Consider the following 21679-nt stretch of genomic DNA (forward strand, 5'->3'; position numbering starts at 1 on the left):
ACAATGTAAGAGTAGCTGTGAGTCTCAGCATTCAGCACGCAAAAGTATCTGTTCTAAATTGTAAAATACTTCCTAAAGGTTATATGCTTTTTTGTTGTTGTTATCTTGCATGTATGGCGGTCAATACTGGGTTTTTTCTTTCTAATTTTTGGGGTTTTTTAAATTTCTCATTTTCATTTTTTGTCTTGTCTTTTATTGCTTCTGTCCTTTATCACATTTAAAAATTCCTCTCATTACAAAGGTCCCCCAAACCACCAAATTTGGTCCTTGCCAGGAGTATCAAATGATTTGGAGGTCTTTAGTTATGAGAGAATAGTAAACAACAGTACTAGATAACACTGACTACTCATGTCAGTTTCATCAAGACTAATAACTTTGTGGACAGAGAAACTGAGTTATTTTGCCAGTTTTAGAATGAATTTTTTAAAATTATACTTTAAGTTCTAGGGTACATGTGTACAACATGCAGGTTCGTTACATATGTATAAATGTGCCATGTTGGTGTGCTGCACCCGTTAACTCGACATTTACGTTAGGTGTATCTCCTAACGCTATACCTTCCCACGACAGGTCCCGGTGTGTGATGTTCCCCACCCTGTGTCCAAGTGTTCTCATTGCTCAATTCCCACCTATGAGTGAGAACATGCGGTGTTTGGTTTTCTGTCCTTGTGATAGTTTGCTCAGAATGATGGTTTCTAGCTTCATCCATGTAGCTACAAAGGACATAAACTCATCCTTTTTTATGGCTGCATAATACTGGGTTTTATTTATGGTCTTTAAAAGTTTCCTTTAAAAAATAAATTCTAAAAGGTGAATAAACTTACGTAAATGGCACATAAATATAAAAAAAGCAAAACTAAAAACTTGCTGCAGGCCAAGATAGTGCTGTACCTTTTGCATTAGGTTTTTTCCTGGTTTTGGCTTGTTTCTTGAAATCTTGACGAAAGTAGAGTTGTTGTTTTCTACCGTTTTGTAAATGGCAGACATCTGATAAATGTGCAAAGGAATCTATGCAGTACAGGCTTCCCTTGACTCACATATCCTCGCTATTAAGAAGAGTTCTTTGGAAGGAAAAATATTCTCAGTGGTAGTGTTTAGGTGAATTAAAAAAGGATAATTTTGTTATTAAAATGGTCACCGTTGATTGGCATTTCATTCTTGTTGGACGAACAGGCACCATCTCAGAGGGGGTTTTATGGATGAATGTAATGTTTATCTGCCTTTCTTTAATAAATCACCTTTGTTAGTGATATTACCTGGCAGGAGGTCTGTTAGTGCTTTAGGTCTGCAGTCTTTGTGGTGTGATGAAGCGAAGATTCTATTAAAAGTCTACTCAGGTCCCCTTGGAAGTTTCTTGCCGATTTCTTTCCCTTTTAAAAATTAGAAATTGTCAGAGAAGATTTAAAATTTTCCCTTTTAAAAATCAGAAATTTAATGGAATACATACCAACAACCAAGGTGAATTGTCAGTATTCATCTTGGTTGTTGGTATGTATTCCATTAAATGTATTGTTGTTATCTGATCTCTCAATTAGGAGCAAACCCTTGGAAAATTAATTGTAAATTTTGTCCAATTTACGTAGGGACCTAGGAAATTCAGTTAAACATATATTACATGCCTACATGCAACTAGTATTCTGCTAGTTACTGCAAAACTCATACCCATTTTACTTCCTACAAGGCCTTTGTCGAAGGACTTACAAGAAAGTAAACTGCAAGTAGTCTAAGATATGCCATGTTTTATGTCAAACACCAGATTAGAAATTAGGGCATGGCAAGGAGCTCCTGAACATCCATTTCATAGTAGTGTGGCTGACAGCAAAGAGAAGGTTCCAGGAGTTACTTGGCATGACTGCTGTGATCCCTGTTAAAAGAAGACGAACTGCGTTGGGCATCAAAACAAATATCTTTTTAAGTCATTAGTCTGCTTATGATGTTCCAGACACAGACACATTAGAGGGAAGGCCTAAATATTAGCAACACATTATAAAAATAGTTGCAAAACACACAGATGCAGGATGTGATTGAAGAAGGAAAACTGTAATGTCAAACCTTCCATGTGCTAGACCAAGTCCAGTGTCCTGTCTGTGCTTTATAAATTAAACCTAGATAAGCTAGAAAAGCAATTCCCAAGCAAAAGCCTCAAGTAAAAGGATGTCAAATTATAAATTTCTGGGAGACAGCTGATCATTCCATTCCTCTTTCAGGAAGAGCCCAGTGCCACATAGCTTACATCTAGGCACGGTGCAAAGTCTGGGCTTTCAGGCGTTAGGCCCTTAGCAGACAGCTTTACTCATCAGGATTTGTTTTAGTTGCCCAAATCAAAAATAACAATAATAAAACTTCAAGTTAAAAATATGGTCACCAGCCAAAGCTAGAGAAGAGTATATCGTTAGCATTTTATAGCCATGAGTTCCACATCCACAGATTCAACCACAGACCAAAAATATCTGAAGGAAAAAGATAATAATACAATAATAAAAATACAAATATGATACTAGGCATTATAAGTAATCTAGAGATTTAAATATGAGAGGATGTGCATAGGTTATATGAAAGTACTATACCATTTTATGTAAGGGACTTGAGTATCCTTGGATTTTGGTATCCACAGGGGTCCTGGAACCAACCCACCAGTTACCAAGGACGGCTGTAGACTGTTGGAGTCAATTGCCAATAAGTGGAAAAAGCTGAGCCTTCAAGCCAAGGCTCCTTATGACAAGAGAGGCCCGTTTCTCCCTGCTGTGCCTGCACAAAGTGCTGTAATCTTTGACTCACAAAGTAGTGCTGGCGAATCCCGGGTCTGATTCTCTGGTAGGAGTGGAGCATTCCCCAGCCCCACAAATCAGCGTGGGTCCTGTCCTCTCCTCCCGCTTTTTGCAGTGACCTTCAGAGCTGCCACCATTAACACTGCCAGCTTTTACAGAAGAATATATACTGGCTCAAACCAGTTCCTTGTACATCTTTTTTTTAAATGGAAAAATATAAGAAATGGGTATGTTTTATTAAGTGGAAAGGGATGCTCTGAGCTATTCAAAGAGCAAAGAAAACAAAAACACTGATCTGTTCCTTGGGTCCCTAGCTTTCTTTTTTCAGGACTGTGGGCTTTATTTCTGCCCACCTGTTGGCCACCAGACCAATGACGTATCTTTGATGATACTGTGAAAACTGTCGCTATGATGAGAGCATATTCCGTGAGAGCCACACAAGAATCTCAGACAGGGAAATTCCTCCTGTGGTCAGCTTGTATTTGACGTGTGGTTGTGGCCTTCCTGCCTTTCTTTTCTTCACTTCCTGGCCTTAACAAATTGTAGTGATCTCTAACGAGAAAACTAGCACACAGAAAAGAAAATTTATGAGTATACTTCCTAGAAAGTCCAATCTCATGTTTGGATTTTAAAAACTGAGCCAGATTTTTAAAAGTTGTTACCATCATCTGATTCTAAAATATGAGTTTCAATCTTTACTTTTATGCTTCTTAGTCTTCTAAAAGTTATTCAGAAGTATTATTGATACATACTAGAAAATGGAACTGCTTTTATTGGCCATCCTCAAGTTTAATTTACATCAAATACTTTGAAAGTCAGTGATGAAATGTTACCAAAATCAATAAATTTTGTTTTGGGATTGATTCCTTTCTTCCAATTGGTTGTTCTTCGTGCACTCTCAAGCAGCGGTCAGGAAACTTTCTGAAAAGAGCCAGCTAGTAAACATTGTAAGCTTTTTGGGCCACGTATGCGTCACTGCAGCTATTCAGCTGTGCTGTTACAGGATGAAAGCAGCCGTAGACAATAGGTCAACAACAGGGTATGGCCACATTCAAATACAATTTTTATTTTTGAACATGGAAATTGGAATTGTATATAATTTGTACATGTCACAAAATATTTTTTAAAAACCATTTAAGAACGTAAAGATTATTCTAAGCTCACAGACCTTACGAAAATAGACGGTAGACCAGATTTGGCCCTGTTTTATGGCTTTGGTGGAATAGTAAACAAAACATCTTCACTTGCATTTCTTCAAGTTCTAGGAGAAAGCAAATAAAGTTCTATTGCTATCAGAAATATAAAAAATACCATTGCCTACTGAAAGATTCTAAGCTTAATGTAAAGTCAAATACTCCAATTGATGAAAACGTTGAGTGATTTCTCCTAGAGATAACACGTCATATGATTTAAGCAGAATAAGACCTCTGTAGATGGTAGCTCTGTTTCTTTGGCATCGGTTGATTAGTCACCTACTGTGTGCTCAGCTCTGGCTAGGTGCTGGGGGTACGGCATTGAACATGGCAGTCTCCAGTTCAAGCTTTCATGGAACTTTTTATTTTGCTGGTAGTTGATTGATCCTCTGTAATTAGTTACCCGATCTGAAGCAAATCGTATCTGCTGTGTGATGTCTCAGACACTAAAGTGACACAAGTAGATGTTTGGTACACAAGCTATTCTAAAACATCTCAGTTTTTGTCTGGTCCTGCGTCTGTCTAAAAGGATTTACCTATTTTTAGTAGTCCTGAAGGAAGGGTTAGAGCTTTTACCTTTTCAACTTTGGGGGCAAGTATGTAGTGTTAAACATATTGCTGTTTTCTTTCAGGTGCATGCTCCGAGTCCTCGATTCATTTGGTACTGAACCTGAATTTAATCACGCAAATTATGCCCAATCGAAAGGCCACAAGACCCCCTGGGGAAAATGGAATCTGAACCCTCAGCAGTTTTATACCATGTTCCGTGAGTATTCCTGTTTCATGTATGCTTTCCAGAATGCCACCAAGAATAGATGAGAAAATTAGCCGCCATCTATTTTGGGTTATGATTCTCAGGACCATTAGCTGTAGAAGTCTGTGCTGTTGAACCTTTCCTTGGGAATTACTGAATTGGTTTTTTTTGTTTTGTTTTGTTTTGTTTTTTAGTTGAAATCGAAAGGCCACATTAACATTTTTTGAAAAGCCTTGGAAATATTCTGGAGAAAAAATGTTCAGTACAAAGTATCATTAGAAACTACTTGGGAAAGGACTTTGCAGTGACTTTAGATTGGCAGGCACTAAACACATTTTATGCCACATAGATGCTATTTAGGGTACACTTTGTCACTAATGAGGGGTGAAGTCTTTCATGCAGATCTATTTTCCACATAATTAAACCTTAATTATTTAAGCATCAAACTTTTTAAAGAAAAAAATAGCTTTTAAAAAATGGAACTGTTTTAAAAAACTCAGTTTTGTATTTTACTGACTTCTTCAATCCTAGGCCCAGAATGAAATTTTACCTTCTCTTGCTGACTTGGTGTCATTGTTTTCAGCAGCAGTGCTTATTTCATAAGCCAATATAGTAAGAACAGCACACCAAATGATGATGAATTAACTGGCCACAGATGCTAGGCTCTTAGACATTTTCTGTTTCTATAGGGTTATTTTCCCACTTTTACCATTTCTTCCTGCTGCTTTCTGTTTACCTGGCACTAGCCTCATTTCTAATTAGCTGAGGACTGTGAACTCAAAAACCACATTTGATAGTGTTTATGCCAACAATGAATTTATTTTGTAAGTCAATAGTCTTGAGTAATGAGATGAAGCCCTATTCCAGAAGTGAAAGGCCACATGAGATAATTTGGATGATGAGAGAATTCCTGTTTTCTAAAATTATCAGGATAAGCTTGATCCAGAGGTTTCCACTTTGTAACTTCTGAGATGAATCTGTTTGCTTTGTAGAACCAAGACCCAAAAGACTCCTTCCTAATCTTCTTCCCATGTGGTTGTCCCTTCCCATTGTATGCAGCTACCTGAAGGTAACCCCTGTCTCACACTCACTAAATGTAACAGCACATGCATTGGACTAATCTTTGGGTGTTAGGCATGAGAAGGGAGAATTAAGAATGGAGAGTAATTTTAAAAATCAACTCATCCTTAAGTGTTCTATTAAGCTCAGATTTGTGAGAGTGTGTTGTATGCTTCATAAACGTCATTGTTCATGGAGCTGTATCATCCTACTATTACACACCATCCCTGGGGCACAGTTCATGGGGCAAATAGATTTTTGGCACATTAGGTAACAGATGGCTTTTAGTGTGGTGAGGATGCTCAGAGTTTGCCTGTGATTTGACTTTGCTGTGTAACTTTGAGGGATGGGATAAGGTGGCACAGAATAGCCTAAGAAGTGACCTGTGTGTTAAATCAAGTGAAATAAAACATTAACTGTGTTCAAAGTGACTAAAACCGCTGGGTGCTATGGCAGGTGTGTGCCCCACAAGAGATGGAGTTTCCAGGGAGTAGAGAAGAGAGGGTTTTTTTCCCCTAGAAAACAAAGTTCTATTTTAGAATGTTGGAATTCACAGTCCTGCAAACCTATTTTGTTCTCCATGGATGGAGAATTTCAGCAGTATTGGTTGATTAAATTGAAGGAAATTCACTGCTTAAAATGTAACTGAAGATAAAAACATGGATTAATTTCTGTTAACCTGGGAAGGGAATAAGTTCCCTAACCATGACTCAGAATTCAGCAGAAATGAGGGAAAATTGATATGCTTGACTATATTTAAAAAAAAAGAAGAACCTGTATGGCAAAACAACAACCAATAACATCGTAAGTAAATGATATCACAGAGGGCTAAATTACTAATATAGACCCTTATATATACACATACATATATATTTTTATATATATATAAATTATATATATATATATATAAATTAAGAAAAAGTTCCATGTTCCAACAGAAAAATGGGAAAAGGCTATTAAGTTTAGAGGAAAGAGAAATTTACTGCTCTGAACATATGGAAAGATGTTAACTTCACTCACAGTAAGAGAAACGCATTTTTAAACTGCACCAAGATACCATGTCCCATGTACAGATTGGCAGAAATGCAAAAGTTGAACAGCATAGCTATTCTGATGATGCGGTGAGCAAAACCAGCCCTCTTCAACCCTAGTGGTTAGAATGCAGCATGGTACTACCCCAGTAGGGATGTGTTTGTCAGGATCTAGTAAAACTGCCTCTGCATTTTCTTTCTTCAACTAAGCACCTCGTATATAGGAATCTATTCCAAAGATAATGAGCAAAATCAAGATGTGGCATGTGCTCAAGGGCATTTAGTGCAGCACTATTTGTGACAGGAAGCAACAAGAAACAACCCAAGTAATCATCATAGAGGACTGAGTGAATAATATGATCCATTAATAGAATGAAGTACTACGTAGCTATAAAAAGAAATGAGGAAGGCTTTCATTCCAGGAGGGGCATGTCTAGGATATTTTAAGTGATAAGAGTCAACGTGCAGGACAATGTAGAGCTACTCCCTTTTATATATGTCAGATATAGAGGAAGAGTGTGTGTGGTCGTGTTAGTATATATGAATGAACTTATATTTCCAAAAGAAACAATGAAAGGATAAATAAACTAATAAAAGTGATTGCCATTGGATAAAGTGATTCCCACTGGATAAAAAGGTATCCAGGGATGGGGCTAGAAGGCTGATGTCTCTTAATGTTCCTTATTTTGACTTTAAGACCATGTAAATGTTTTACCTAATTTAAAAAGAGAAATATTCCGAAGAATTCAAAGTAGGATCTCAAAGAAGTATTTGCACATTCATGTTCACTGCAGTAGTATTCCTAATAGCCGTGAGGTAGTAGCAACCCAAATGTCCATCCACACAAGTGGATAAAGAAAAACGTAGTGTACATATATATGCAATATTATTTAGCCTTAAAAAGGAAGGAAGTCCTTCATATGCTACAACATGGATGAACCTCAAGGATATTATGCTAAGGGAAATAAACTAGTCACAAAAAGGTGAATACCATATGATTCCACTCATAAAGTATCTAAGGTAGTCAAAATCATGGAAACAGAAAACGGAAAGGTGGTTACCAAGTTGGGAGGAGGAATTAGTGTTTAATGGCTATGGGGTTTCAGTATTACAAGATGAAAAAGTTCTGAAGATCTCTTGCATACCAGTGTGAATATACTTAACACTACTGAACACTTAAAAAAGGTTAAGATGGTAAATTTAGTGTTACTTGTTTTTTACCACAATAAAAATTCAAATAAAAAAGAAAAGCATTCACTAAGAATTGAAAGCAGATAGAGACAAACCTAGCTATACGCATGAGGTTGATGTTAACCTCTCATATAGAGAAGATTATTACTTAAGTGGCTTTAAAAGACCATCCTTTGACTATACAGTTGTAGTGGGAAATATTTATATTGTTACTTGAAACTGTTATAGGTATGTTGTAGGAACCAAGATCTTTAGTATACAAAAAGAGGGGAGTACCTAAAGATTCTAGATTCCGGAATGATACACCAACCAAGAAAACTCCACAAAGTGTAGTGGGTCACCTTTGCAAATTGCTAGGATACTACCTCATTACTGTAAAAACTAAAGTGAAAGAATTCAGCTTTGATCATGCCTTTCTAGCACAAATTGTATTTGAAAATAATCAAACAGTTGATGAGAGAAAGTCATTAATCATGGAGAAATCACAACTAATAAATGCAAAAGGAATGAATTAGAAAATGAGCATTATAAAAGTCCTGATGAGACAGTAGAGCAAAACAATCATCATCAGTGATCGCTAAATCCATCAAGTAACAGGTTGATGGAAAACTTTCTCATGGATGAGGCTGACTTGCATGGAGGAAATACGGAAATGAATAGAGAAATAAATCAGTTTGAGACCTTTATCCTATTCAGATGTGTCTGAGCTGGAAAATTTGCAGCAACAACAAAAAGCTCCTGCACTCTGTTTTCCAGCGCCTGCCCACAGTGAACTTGGATGCATGCTTGGAAGAGGGTCCCTTTCTTCCCATGTGACAAAGGCCTGGGGTCCAGTCTACTAGGTCCTTCCCATAGAGCCCTCCATTCCTTTACCTTTTGGGTCAATGTGGCTACTGCAGTAGTCTGAAGAGAAATAGCATTCCTTTGAATGTCAAAAGTTATATTTATTTATTGTTAATTTTTCAAAAGTGAAACAAATTTACTAGTGCTTAATATATGAGCTGGATAGTAATCATTATCTAATTTCTGTATAAATATGCACATATACTGAGGATGTACTCAGAATCCTATGTGCTTAGATTGTGTTCTACTGATGGAATGCTCAATGAAAAGTTCCGAGACTGTGGAAATAGAGTGCTATACTTGAGGAATCAAGTCTTCAGGACTAGCTGCCTTATCATAAGACGTAGCAGTGTTGTGGTTTATGTGCAGACAGAGAGCGTGGGGAAGGCCAGTCCAAAAGAACCCGGTGGGAAGATAAAGAAAAATACACCATTGGGATGCATCTTGAGGAGCAGTGAAACGAAATACGCTGGACCGGAATGTGTTTGCGTTCTTAAATATTCATGGTACACATCTCACTTTAAGACTCCTTCCGTTTGTCCTCTAACTCATTTTCTAAGTTGGTGGGGTTTCTACAAGTTGAAAAACCTTGCATTTTTGTATTATTTTGCCCACAGTCTCAGAAGTTCACTGGTGCCATTGCCATCATGTGTTCTCTTTGCAGTTAGGCATTTTAGGTGGTGTCCACATAGACTCTTCCTGACACCTTCCTAAGCAGCTTCTGGAGGGACTGGTGGCCAGACGATACTAAGGCCATTTGATTAGATCTATTAAGTGATGGTTTTTCCCCAGGAATCTGGTAAGTCTGGTTGTTCCTCCTTCTAGGCCCCCATTCCTGCTCGCTCCTCCTGTCCACGTGTTAACATGACCTCTGAACTAGGCACTAAGGCTTTCCAGCCACAAAAACCAGCTCTTGAAAGCTCAGCTTGGATTAGGCGATTTCTCCTCAGAGACTGCAGTGCCTTCCTTTTGTCCATGGGATGATTTTAAACTCCACAGCAAAGTATTCAAGACCTTAGGCTCTCTGGCCTCAACCCCCAACCATATTCCTCCCCAGGTCTGGCCCCAGCCTCACCCAACAGCCTGCTGGTCTCTGAGAAGCAAAATTTAATTTTTTCTTTAAAACTCTACTTAAGTGACTTCCTCCAATTTTCCAATCAAATTTATAAAGAAATGTAACCCAATTACAAAAACAGGGAAAGACTTCCTCCTACTGAAAAAGGCTCCCCTAACCCTGGTGTAACTTTTATCTTTTTCACAAGTATGTTTTCACATACTTGTCACATACTTAACCAAAATTTTGTATCTCCTTTTTTTCCACTTAATATATCATCTTTTTTTTTCTTCAAGACTCTACGCAGATTTGAAAACCATTGTTTCCAAGACTCTTCTACAGTCAAGTGGCTAGTTCCTAAGTCATAGTTATTTGGGGATGCTTTTGTTATTTCTTGAGATTTAACTGATGCTTTTTTTATGGTTGCCAGGTACCTGGCTTGGCATATATTTAGGTATTATTTCAGTCTCTGCCTGTAGTCCATGCATACGGCTTGTTTTAAACTCCTGAAGGCCATCTTTTATTTTTCACAGTCTCAAACAAGGTGCATTATATCTCAGTAAATAAATGCAAGAAATCTACCTGCACAGAAAAATAAGAGCGAAGGCATTTGCCTTTACCATTTAGAAGAGAGAGCTCTAAAATTGATGACTTGCACTGTAAATTTTCCAGTATTTGGATAGCTCTAATTATCTGCATGCACCACACCCTCATTTACAACTTCATCTGGCTTGTGTAAAAAAATTGGCAGTGGTAAATCATCTTTATCTAATTGAGTTTTTTCCTCTCTTTCCCTAGAGTTGATGGCTGAAATTAACAGTAGCAGGCATTACAAGATACCCCATCCCTGGTTTCAGATCTCAGACCTTATTTTTATATCCTACAAAAAATTCAATAACCTTTGAAATCAGTTCTGCTTAACAGCCTCACTTTTCATATCATTACCATAGAACATTTACTACATTGCCTGAGCAAACTGTGTTCGTATAGTTTTATTTATTATGTGTGTATGTGTTAAGTACCTACAACATTTTGGCTGTCATTCACAATGTGAAGACACAGAAGAATTTGCCTTCTGGGTGCTCACATTCTGCATAGTGAAGGCTGGAGAATATTCAGCGTTTCTTGGTATTTGTGGAAATTTGGAGCAGAAAAGACAGGGAGCTATAACGAAGTTGAGAGAAGAGCAGATTGGGGATTCTGGAGGTGTTTAGAACTTTCCCATTTCACCTTCCACCTCTTTAATTTTTTTTTTTTTTTTTTTTTACCCCCTTCTCCTCTTTCCCAAATCCTTGTAAGGTGCTCCTTAGTAAAGGCTACAGAGGTGACTAAGCCTAAGTATTTTCTTGTTCCTTATGAGCATCAGTTTAAGAGTTAGATTGGAATCTTTATTTGGTTGTCGATTTTGTCCTTTTGTTCAGTGTGTGTCCCCTGACCATCTGTGGGATGTCTAAGTCTCTGTTCTCCAGAAACTTACTTTCAGTGGAGTCAGGAGGTATGCAAAAATAAGACTTTCTCATACTTCCACTTTAGAAATTACAGACCCAGGTGAATGGAGCAGGGAAAATTTGAATGCAGAGGCGAGGAACATCCTAGTTGTGGCAACTAGAGGCAAGTTTTCCCAGGGTCCTCAAGACCCTGTGGCTTACTACGCTGCTTTTTGCTCATTTCTCTCTACTTCCTTGCTGTTTCTTGAGTAGAATAGGCACACTCCCCCTCAGGACCTTTGCATTGGTTGTCCCATCTCTTGGAACATTCTTCTTTTAGACTTCCCCATCTCCTCCTTCAGGTTTTAAACTCAAATGTCATTTCAGTGAGACTGACTGTGACCTCCTCTTTTAAAATGCAACTCCTTCCTTCCCCAACTTTCTACTCCCCTTCCCTGCTTTATTTTCCTCCGTAACTGTATTGCTATCCAGTATTTATGTTTCACTTACTTTTACTTTCTTTTTCCTCCCCTGGAATCTGAGATATATAATGGCAGGAATTTTAGCTGCTTTGTTTATTGCTGGAACTCTAACATCCTGAAGAGTGGCTGGCACATAGTAGGCATTCAGAAAGTCTTTTATTGATGGAATTAAACTAGAATGAACAATATTGCCTATTCTGTTTTTAGTCCATGCAGCAATGTAGGGAAGGAGACTGTTGTACAAATTTAAGATTGCAGAAACTTCTTTAGGCCAGTGGCCTCATCTTACTTTCTTGTGTCTTCCCAGGGAACTTACTTACATTGTTGGGCTTTCGGACCATAATGATTGTCATTTTCATTGACATTCCAACCCTGAATTTCTCCCAGGATTTGGAGCTCACAGCCATTTTTATTTGCATGATCAAATTGAATGATGGCTTGTGGATAAAAAATTTTGCCTGGCAAAACAGGAATTTTAGAACCAAGTCAGTTCCCATTCATGCAAATAATAAGCCTGTTGGCTGTAGCTAAGGATCAGTTAACTTCCATGTACAATTTTATTTTTAGGGCATGACAACCAAAGGAGCTATTTGTGATTGAAACTGCCATTTTGGCCTTTAACTTGAATCAGGAGGGCTCTTGCCTTTAAGCTCTGTGCAGACCAGTGAGGAGTAGGATCAGCCTTGTGGTTCCTTCAGTCTGAGTCTTAGCTTTCAGCAGTGTTATTCTTCTAAGGAGTCCATTCTATCCTAAATTGCTTTTTGACACTTGAAAATTTTACCCTGAAGTGCCTTTTGTCAACAGTTTAGGCACTCATCTTCTCAGCTCAACTGTATATTAGTTTCCCTAGCCTGCATCCCAGCCTTCTCTCTTGAAGAAACTAGTGTCACCAACATTTGGGGGAAAAAAAAAATCAGTTTTTGTAAAATTTTTCACATAACGTAGTAATGTATAGTTTCTTAATCCAGAATTCTTGTGTGACATAACTATTTTTCAATGCATTTGTTTCTATCGTCAGTTTTATCGGAATCAGCAAAAATGTCATGAATATGATGACAAGCATTATTCGTTTTCAGCCATACAAAACAAAACAGAAGAAATGTTACTAGAAACCCACAAATCTAGATTTTACAATTAACCATTTACTGTATCAATCCATATGCCAATCTTCTCTCTATCCATCAATTCACCTTTTTTGCTGTTTTTTTTTTGGAGGGGGGGATACATAAAAGAACCCTCTGATGCCTCGGCTTGACATCATTAACTGGAATTCAATATTTTGAGGGGAAAAATGATCCACAAACTTAGAAAAAAAGACCAGTAATAGTGGTTATTTCTAGGTGATGAAAGATATGTAACTTATTTTTTTCTCATATCTTTATTATCTGAAAAAAGTTTTAATCTGAGGATATATTTCTGTTATAATCAGAAAAACCAATAAATCCATTTGTATTTAGGAAAAAGAAAAGGTTGTTTATTGCAGAAGTCTGAGCAAAAAGTGAGAAGGTCTGGACTAACAAATATGAAAAGGAAAGGCTGAGTTGATGGATTTTTGAGAAACTAATATGCCTGGGACTGCTGACTGTGAGGGCTAAAGAATGGGCCCAGGCTGGCACTGGGGTTTCTTCTCTTGGTGACCAGGGGACGTGAAGATACATAACATTCTTAGAGATGTTTGGGACTTACTGATAGCAAAAGCAGACCTCAGAAATTTATGCAATTGAAAGAAAGCTCAACTTGACTTTTCAAGTTGACCTTGAAGTAGTTGGTAAGCTCCTTGAGGGCAGAAACTCATCTTTATATTGTAATTTGTCAATACTTATCATATTAACCTGGTTTGTAGAAATGCTTCAAAACGTTTGTCATTGAATGAATTATTCAAGCTAAGCTAATAGTATTTCTTAGAAGTAGTTATCATCATACTCTACTCAGGGAACACATCAAGCTGATTTGTAATCATTTGTAAATAGGTGCTTCCAAAGTGCTTAAAATAGTGTTTCTCTTAATAAGAGATGTTTTGTTCTAAATTATCTTAAAATCATTGCTAATGTCTGGCAAATCTCCTGTAGTTTTGTAGCATGTAAAAAAAAAAAATCTGTGTGGTCCCATATACATATATGGCACAAGATACTCAAGAAACTGAGGTGATACTGCATATGTATTCTGGATCCCTCTTGTGTATTTTGCTGTACCTTAGAACATTATTTTCCTCTGAAGCATGGTTTACCACTGCTGTTCACAGGATGCAGAAAATTATTTGGACTATGAGGCTGTATGTTAGAGTGACTTAAGGAGTTGATGCCCTGAAAGCAGCCAGTCTGACTCTGAATCCTAGTGTTGCCATTTCCTAGCATGTAGACTTGGGTAGTTAAACCAAATCTCTCTCTGTTTTCTTATCTGTACAAACATGTTACACGGTTATGAGGTTAAAATGGAAGAGTAACTATAATGCACTTAGCACAGAATTTGGCATGTAGTCAGAACTCAAAATATCAGTCATCTTTTTTAAAAATCACATTTGTTTATCCTCTGGGATGGAGGTATTACTGAAAGTACAGGATTTCCTGCATCCCGTTTGAGATTTGTTTGATTTACCTTAAAATGTAAATACCTTCTCTTTGAAATCCTCCCAACACAATAAAAGTCTCTGTTCCCTTCCTAAGGCAGAACAAAAAAGAAAGGTTGGCCTGAAATTTGAACTCAATGAAATGGACATTTCAGATAACATCCTCCTGGACTTGTGGCTTTTGATTTATTATAAGCACCATTAAGAACACTTGTGATAAGACCAGGGCGCTCTCTGCAGATGTTACCAGGCAGGCTCCAGCTGGTGTTCAGATCCTTGGAAGCAAGCCACACTGGACCCGTAGTTACTTCAGAATCACCTGCTGGGGCGAGTCACAGCTGAGCAGACCCTTATGTGGTCAAGGTTTCGTGTCCTATGGCAAGTTTAGAGTCACCTGGGAGGAGAAGGCACGTAGAGGTCAGACCAGTGCTCAGGCCTTGGCTCATTAAATGTGGTGATACTGTTTGTAAATCTCAAGTCTCACCTGAGGTCCTTTAAACCACACTTGCAGGTTGTTGATCCCTAAGTTAACATTTCACAAGGTGAGACAGGAGTTAAAGTGTTTGGATGAAAACATAGAGGAGAGTTTAGATGTGAAATTCATAGTGTCAGAGTTGATTGAATACCAAATTATAGTCATAGCAGCAAAAGCCCACCATTCCTCACAAGTTTTTCTGATATTTACTTCTCCCTCCCACCAGTCAAGCTAGAAGCTAGGAGAATCTTTCACACAAAAATGTTACATAAATGTATTTTTTCATTTGGGTGGCTAAAGCATTTTATTTTTTACTATGCATTAGTATATTATAATATGAAATAAAACCCATTGTTTTACTTGCTGGATTATTTAAGTGCCTACCTAGGGACTAAATGACTACATTTCAGAAACAAATATTTCAAGCATCATACTTTAATCACCATGTAAATTTTCTGAAAATAAAAAAAAATTAAAAACACCTGATCCTGAAGTAGAGTGTCAGGTTTGAGTTCAAAACTTTTAGAATTAACAAAAAATTTTACAAAGAAATATTTTAAGCTGCACCGTAACACTGAGAATGCACACAGGCTGTGTTCCTGTCCCTGCTAATCCTTGAAAATTCCCTGTGCCCTCAGCTCCTCAAAAGGGGGAGGAAAAACAACCATTGCCTCTTGTTGGCAGTAGAATTTATTCAGTAATTTACTTTCCAGCCAACTGCAGCCATTGCCATTGCCTCTGGGCACTTGTTCAAAAATGCAGAAATGAAATAACAGATTGGCCAGACTGAACACAACTCCCCAGTCACAACCCTATTATCTCCTCATTCTGTCACCCCCATTAGGCAAAAGCCTGGGAAACGGAGGTTGACAACACAGTATTTACATGGCTCTTGCATTTCCACAGCTCAGGGCTTCCTGCCAGTGTCCCTTCTTCATCGTGTTCCCCTGCATGCATGGTGGGTGACATTGGAGTCTGGGCATCCTAGGCCTGTGCTGCAGGCTCGCCTTTGCCCATCTGTCTGTCTGAAAGGATTTCTGTGCTAGTATAAGCCTGGGAAACCGCTCCTCAGTCCTAGGACAACCAGAATGAGATGAAGGGACCAGCTTTCTCTATTTGCTGACCACCTACCTGTGAATGGATGTGGTTAAGGTTGCAGTGTGTGGACTTTTCAGAATCTTGTGTATATCTCAATTTACCAGGAGGAATTTGGTTTCATGTTATTTATAGCTGTTCTATTCAGGTCAGAGCCAAGCAGAGCAGTTGCTTCATTTAATATCAGCCGCACATGGTCTCAGCAGGCTCATCTGAAAAACTGAGATTTCTCTTGACGGAATGAAGGTAAAGGAGAAGAGGGTCTCTGTTTAGTCCAGAGAGAATTATTTTCTGACTGTCACTTGCTGGTGAAATGCCTTTTAAAATTACAGGCACGAGACGCAGATGTTTGGAGAGGGTGTGGGGTTGCTGTACCCCTTGGTCAAGTGTTAGAGAAGTTACAGAACCCAAATGAGAGAAATCCAAAATTTTCTTTTCCAGAATAGCGTACTCTGTAGACAGTATTCCTTTGCAGTGGTTGGTGTTTTTTTGGAGTGGTTTGTGCCCCAGCAAGCTTTACCTTTTATTCTGTCTTCATTCCATGCACCTGTTCAATATAACCCCATAATTACATCTTTTATGAGTGAGTAATTCTTAGAGGAGATGAAAGGTTCTGGGGATTATTCATCACTCTATCCCTAAACCTCTTGTTATGTAGCTGGGTGAAAAACACAGCTGGAGTCAGATTCAGTTACATGGGGGCTCTGTGCCTATTCAGAACTCCCGATCAGCCCTGCCCCCTACAGGTTTTTGGCCAGTGGGTGGTGAAACCTGGGTGAGAGCATTTCTGCTGGGAAATGGACAGTAGCCTTATTCTGAGGCAACAAGGAAAAGAATACACAGCTTAATGATTTTCAGACAGATGTATTTTCCCTAAAAAGAGCAGGTTTTGGTTCAGGTTAATCCATCCTAGAGAGAAGTGTTCTCATGACGGTTTTACTGGGAACGTGTGGGAGAGAGCAATCCCTCACCTCCCTCAGGTGTAAGAAAGAACAAGGTAAGATGAAAACATTTTGTTACGGGTAAGATGGCCTGTGTTAAATATGTGATTGTTGTTTCTTCTTGCTGATCGGACACTAACTGCCCTCTCCATTTCTTTGCACACCAGCTCATACCCCAGACAACAGCTTTCTGGGGTTTGTGGTCGAGCAGCACCTGAACTCCAGTGACATCCACCACATTAATGAAATCAAAAGGCAGAACCAGTCCCTTGTGTATGGCAAAGTGGATAGCTTCTGGAAGGTGAGTCAGTCTGTGCGTGTGTCTCTCTCTGAAAAGAAGCTTGTTGGGTAATTTAACTTTGATCCAGGGAGTAGTCAAGCCAAGTGCCCAGGGCTTAATGGGATCTACTTAGACATAAACAAGAATGTGCAAGGATTCAGTTGCTCAGCATTTGGGTTTCTAACCAAGGCTGTACCTGCTCTTCTGGTAGTGGCTATACAACAGCCCCCTTCACTCTCTGCATGTCAGAAGGGACACATTCTAGCTGCTTTCACACCTTGTACTTGCTTCTGAGAGCCAGGGCCCTCCAGGGGTTGAATATCTTTCTGGAGCAAGGTACTGCACAGGGAGAAACTTCACCGAGGGGAGTCTCCCTCTGCTTCTGGGAGGTAGTCTGTGGAGGTAGGCAGCTCCCTTTCCTGGGAAACGCAGTGGCCTTCACATCCTCTTGGCTATAGTCACTACTCACCTGACGTGGAAAGTAAATTCTTGCTGGGGCTGACTGTAGGCAGTTTGTTCAGGGAGGTCTTGGCTGAAACAGCACTCTTGGCTACAGACCAAACCAAGTTTTCCAAAAGCCTTGGGCCCCTTGGCCCTCCTAAGTTGATTTCCAGAGTACATCTGGGGAAAGTGTAACAGGAGAGGAACCAGATTGGATGTGACCTGTTGACAGGTAATGCAGATCTTTTTGTGTGGGAAGTCTGCCTCAATAGGCAAGTATCATAATTTTTTTTTTGAGGAAATGTTTTTTAGAAGATAGAAGTCTTCAGGAGCTCACAACGTGCCTCTTCCTAAATATAAGAATTAATTGCTTTCTTGAATGATCACAGACTGTGGTCTCATGTTACTTCCTAACCAAGGAAGTTAGAAATCCTACAACTGAAGGAGTACAGGTGATGTACAGGATAAAGAATTCCTTGGTACTGCTTTTCTGACCCTGTGTTCAGAAAAGGAAAAGCAGCGCCCTAACCACCAGCTCTAAGGTGCTAACTACACCAAAGGGATGATGAGATCAGCCCACCTCCAGGGAGGCAGATTTAATTCCAGACAACTCTGTCTTAAACAGCTAAACCTTTGTCTTTGTTTAGTACAGTAGTTCTCAGCTGCAGACTATTTTATTTACCGATTCCCCTATGCCCAGGGAACATTTGACAGTGTCTGGAGACAATTTTGGTTGTGATGTCTGGTCAGTGGTGCTACAAGCATGTAGTGGGTAGAGGCCAGGGATGCTGTACATGTCCTACAATGAATGGGATGGCCCCTGGCACAAAATACCAGTAATGCCAAGGGTGAAAAACCCCCGGCTGGTAAGAATGTTTCCTCTGTATGTTATGCCATACTTTGTTGTCTCAAGTAAAATGAAAGTTAATCTAGATTGTAAATGGCTATCGAAGATAGTCCCATAAATTTGTGTTGCTGTCCTTGTGTAAAAATGTGTCCTGTGTTGATAGTACATTTTCCAGCTGACTTTCAGCCAGACTTGGGTTAAAACAGGCATCTTAGGTGTTCTCATGCTCAGCTTGTTCATGAAATTAATGGTTTGTGGTGTTAGTTTTAGGCAGACTGTGGCTTTTAAAGAAAAACCTCTGCACCTGCTTGAAGATAGCTTGCATGTCCGTGTGGGCTTGATGCAGAAATTATATCACTTTGTTTGGGGGCCAAGTGCAACTACCTCCTAGCACCCTTTGGCAACTTTTTCCCTTTCCCTGGAAAAACAAAACAATAAATTGGTTCTGAAAGATTTTGGTCACCTGTTTTGGATAAATTAATACTGCCACTAAAAGGGTGACTTTTCTGTGCCAGTAAGAATACCGAGGCCAGGCGCGGTGGCTCACGCCTGTAATCCCAGCACGTTGGGAGGCCGAGGCGGGTGGATCACCTGAGGTCAGGAGTTTGCGACCAGCCTAACATGGTGAAAACTCATCTCTACTAAATACAAAACAATTAACTAGGCATGGTGGCGGGCACCTGTAATCCGAGCTACTTGGGAAGATGAGACAGGAGAATCCATTGTATCTGGGAGGTGGATGTTGCAGTGAGCTGAGATCACGCCATTGCACTCCAGCCTGGGCAACAAGAGCGAAACTCCGTCTCAAAAAAAAGAAAGGAATCCCAAAAGCATTAACCATGTTGCTCAAGTGATCTGGAGTGAGATTTAGAAATCTGTCCATGTTTTGAGGTGTTAAAACTCCATGTGTGCCCAAGCTTCTGTGTACCTGTGCCATGCGTCACCTAAAGACTACAAAAGGTTGGGTTGCAGTGTGTCCACATTCATCTTTGCCTGAGTAATAACACCCAAAAATCCTGGGTGTTACTTCAATTTTATTACATCCGGCATTCTGTGCTGGAAAAAGCCCAAGAAGGTGAAAAATCCTATAAAGTTTTCACAGGAATTGAGGACATCTTCTCCAACTCTAGAAGACAGCACAGTATGTGAGAATTTAGTTTCTTCTTCCAAAGCGTGTGCATCCCAGAGTGTTTAGTGAATGCACGCAGAAAACCAATGTGCCTTTTAAGTGAGATGTTATTCCAACCACATTTCTAAAGTTACCTTCAACAGAAGCTTTAGTTAGCAGGATGTTTTATCAGTGGTCTTCCCCATCTTGTGTCCCATTCCCCTCTCCTCTACCCAATCCTGATTCACGTCAGAGAGCTTCAGGAAGGGAACTGGCACCTTTGTGTCCTGGGGGGTTTAGGATTGCAACTGGGAGATGTGGGAGGGCACAGTTTGGACCAGATGACTTTGGAAGGTCTTCCTTCACCTCAGATTCTAGGACTTTAAATTCTGAAGATTCCTGCTGTGCCATAAATCCTCCTTCACTCTTCCCACCACCCTCCTTCTTGAGGGAATCTCCCTACCCATCTTGCCACTTAAGTGGGAAATGCAAACATGTAACTCCCTCCAATGTTGGCTGATTGGATTCTGGAGTTGTCCTCTGATCCAGTGCAGCCCAGCTTTTTGGTGGCTGGAACTGTAATTCTGGCTCGGAAAGCTGAGCTGCATCAATGAGATTCTTCAGTTGGTGTTAGAAAACAGAGTCACTGAGAGTGAGCCATGTTAACAGAAATCAAAAAAATGTGTCCATAGCAGGAGGGCGAGGCAGAAGCCTTCCAGGAGTCCACTTGATGAAGCAGGACCAATGTTGACAGGGAGAGGGTGCTGTTGAGAGGATAATGCATTCCTCCACAGGGAGAGGCACCGCCCTGACTGATCAGGGTGCAGTGGAGGGCCTGATAGAGTGGAAGATACAGATACAACTCCTGCAGCCTGGAGAGAAAGAGAAAGTAGCAGCTGGAGTTTCTGGTAGCTTTCTTGTCCCAGATCACGTATCCTTTCTCACACTCTGGTCTTGCAGTATCTGAGTGCTCTGTTCCTATAGTCATATCAGTATATTTACTAAAATACTAGATACTAAATGCCTATCAAGAAAAACAAGTCTATTAAATATACAAGCTAAGGAGGAGTGAACTTGTCCTTTAATCTCCTGTCCCCAGATTCATGACCAAGGTACTCAGTGGTCTTGTCCTGATGTTACAGTCCATGATGGGGAGGTTGAGGTGGGGAGGGGAATCTTGCCATCAGATTCCAGAATCCCAAGGGTATCAACTTAGGAACCACCTCTGCCCAGGCCCCTTCATATCAAATGAGACTGCTAACAGCCTGATCCCAAATACAAGTCTCTCTTCTTGTATGACCTCAGGAACCTACAGTTCTGGGTCCTTGACCTCTACCTCTGAGACCATCTAATGATCCACTCCTGCTAACACTAGAGATGTGCCCAGAAGAACAGCAATCTATCCAGTATGGTCAAATTCAAAATCCTTCTACATTCTTTTAAATAAAGTCATCAGAAATGGAAAATTGGTCAACTTTGTAAAAAGAGATTTTTGAAATATGGGAATTGAAGTGTTAACTATATTACTTTAATTTCTGTGTTTCTTTAAAAATAGTATCCTGAGCATAACTGAATTTTCAAGTGCTGGTGCAGGGTTAGTATCTTATGTTTTCATGATCCTACTATGATCTTATTACAAGTTAATACATGATCGCTGCTAAGGTAAATGTCCTGGAGGCCTTTCTTTGACCACGTCAGGAGAACAAGAGTTGCCTCTGAATCACACATTGGGGTTCAGACTCGCAACTTAACCACTTGTAAGGTGGTTGACTGTCCTGAGCCTCAGGTTCCTAGCCTGTAAAGTTGGGACAGTAATAGCTGCTGGCTTCTCGGCCTTACTAGTGCACACATCACCTGAGGATCTTGTTAAAATGCAGATTCTGGTTCATACCTGGGATGAGACCAAGACTCTTTCTTACAAGCATCCAGGTGATACCGATGGGCTGTTAGAAGAGCATGCTTTGAGCAGCAAGGTCTTAGGATAGTTGGAATTTGTACAGTGTGTGGCACAAAGTAGCTGACCGATTTGCAAATAAATAACTCCTATTTTCTACTTACCTTTGTCTTCCTGCTGCTCTTGTCAGACTGCTACCTGTCACTTTTTGCTACTGTGGGTGCCTAGTT

At 39.6% G+C, this 21679-nt stretch overlaps 1 protein-coding gene across 7 annotated transcripts in view; it reads left to right on the top strand.

Moving 5' to 3' along the window:
- Nucleotides 1–21679, top strand: part of MGAT5 (alpha-1,6-mannosylglycoprotein 6-beta-N-acetylglucosaminyltransferase) — a 326803-nt gene that overhangs the window by 220250 nt on the left and 84874 nt on the right. For all 7 annotated transcript variants that reach the window (XM_021924279.2, XM_021924276.2, XM_021924275.2 and 4 more), the window contains 2 exons: nt 4594–4727; nt 17047–17180. In XM_021924279.2, the coding sequence (XP_021779971.2) occupies nt 4594–4727; nt 17047–17180 (268 nt within the window). The remainder of the gene's footprint in view (nt 1–4593; nt 4728–17046; nt 17181–21679) is intronic.

This window comes from Papio anubis, chromosome 10 (assembly GCF_008728515.1).
Source record: "Papio anubis isolate 15944 chromosome 10, Panubis1.0, whole genome shotgun sequence".
In the NCBI taxonomy this organism is placed as follows: Eukaryota; Metazoa; Chordata; class Mammalia; order Primates; family Cercopithecidae; genus Papio; species Papio anubis.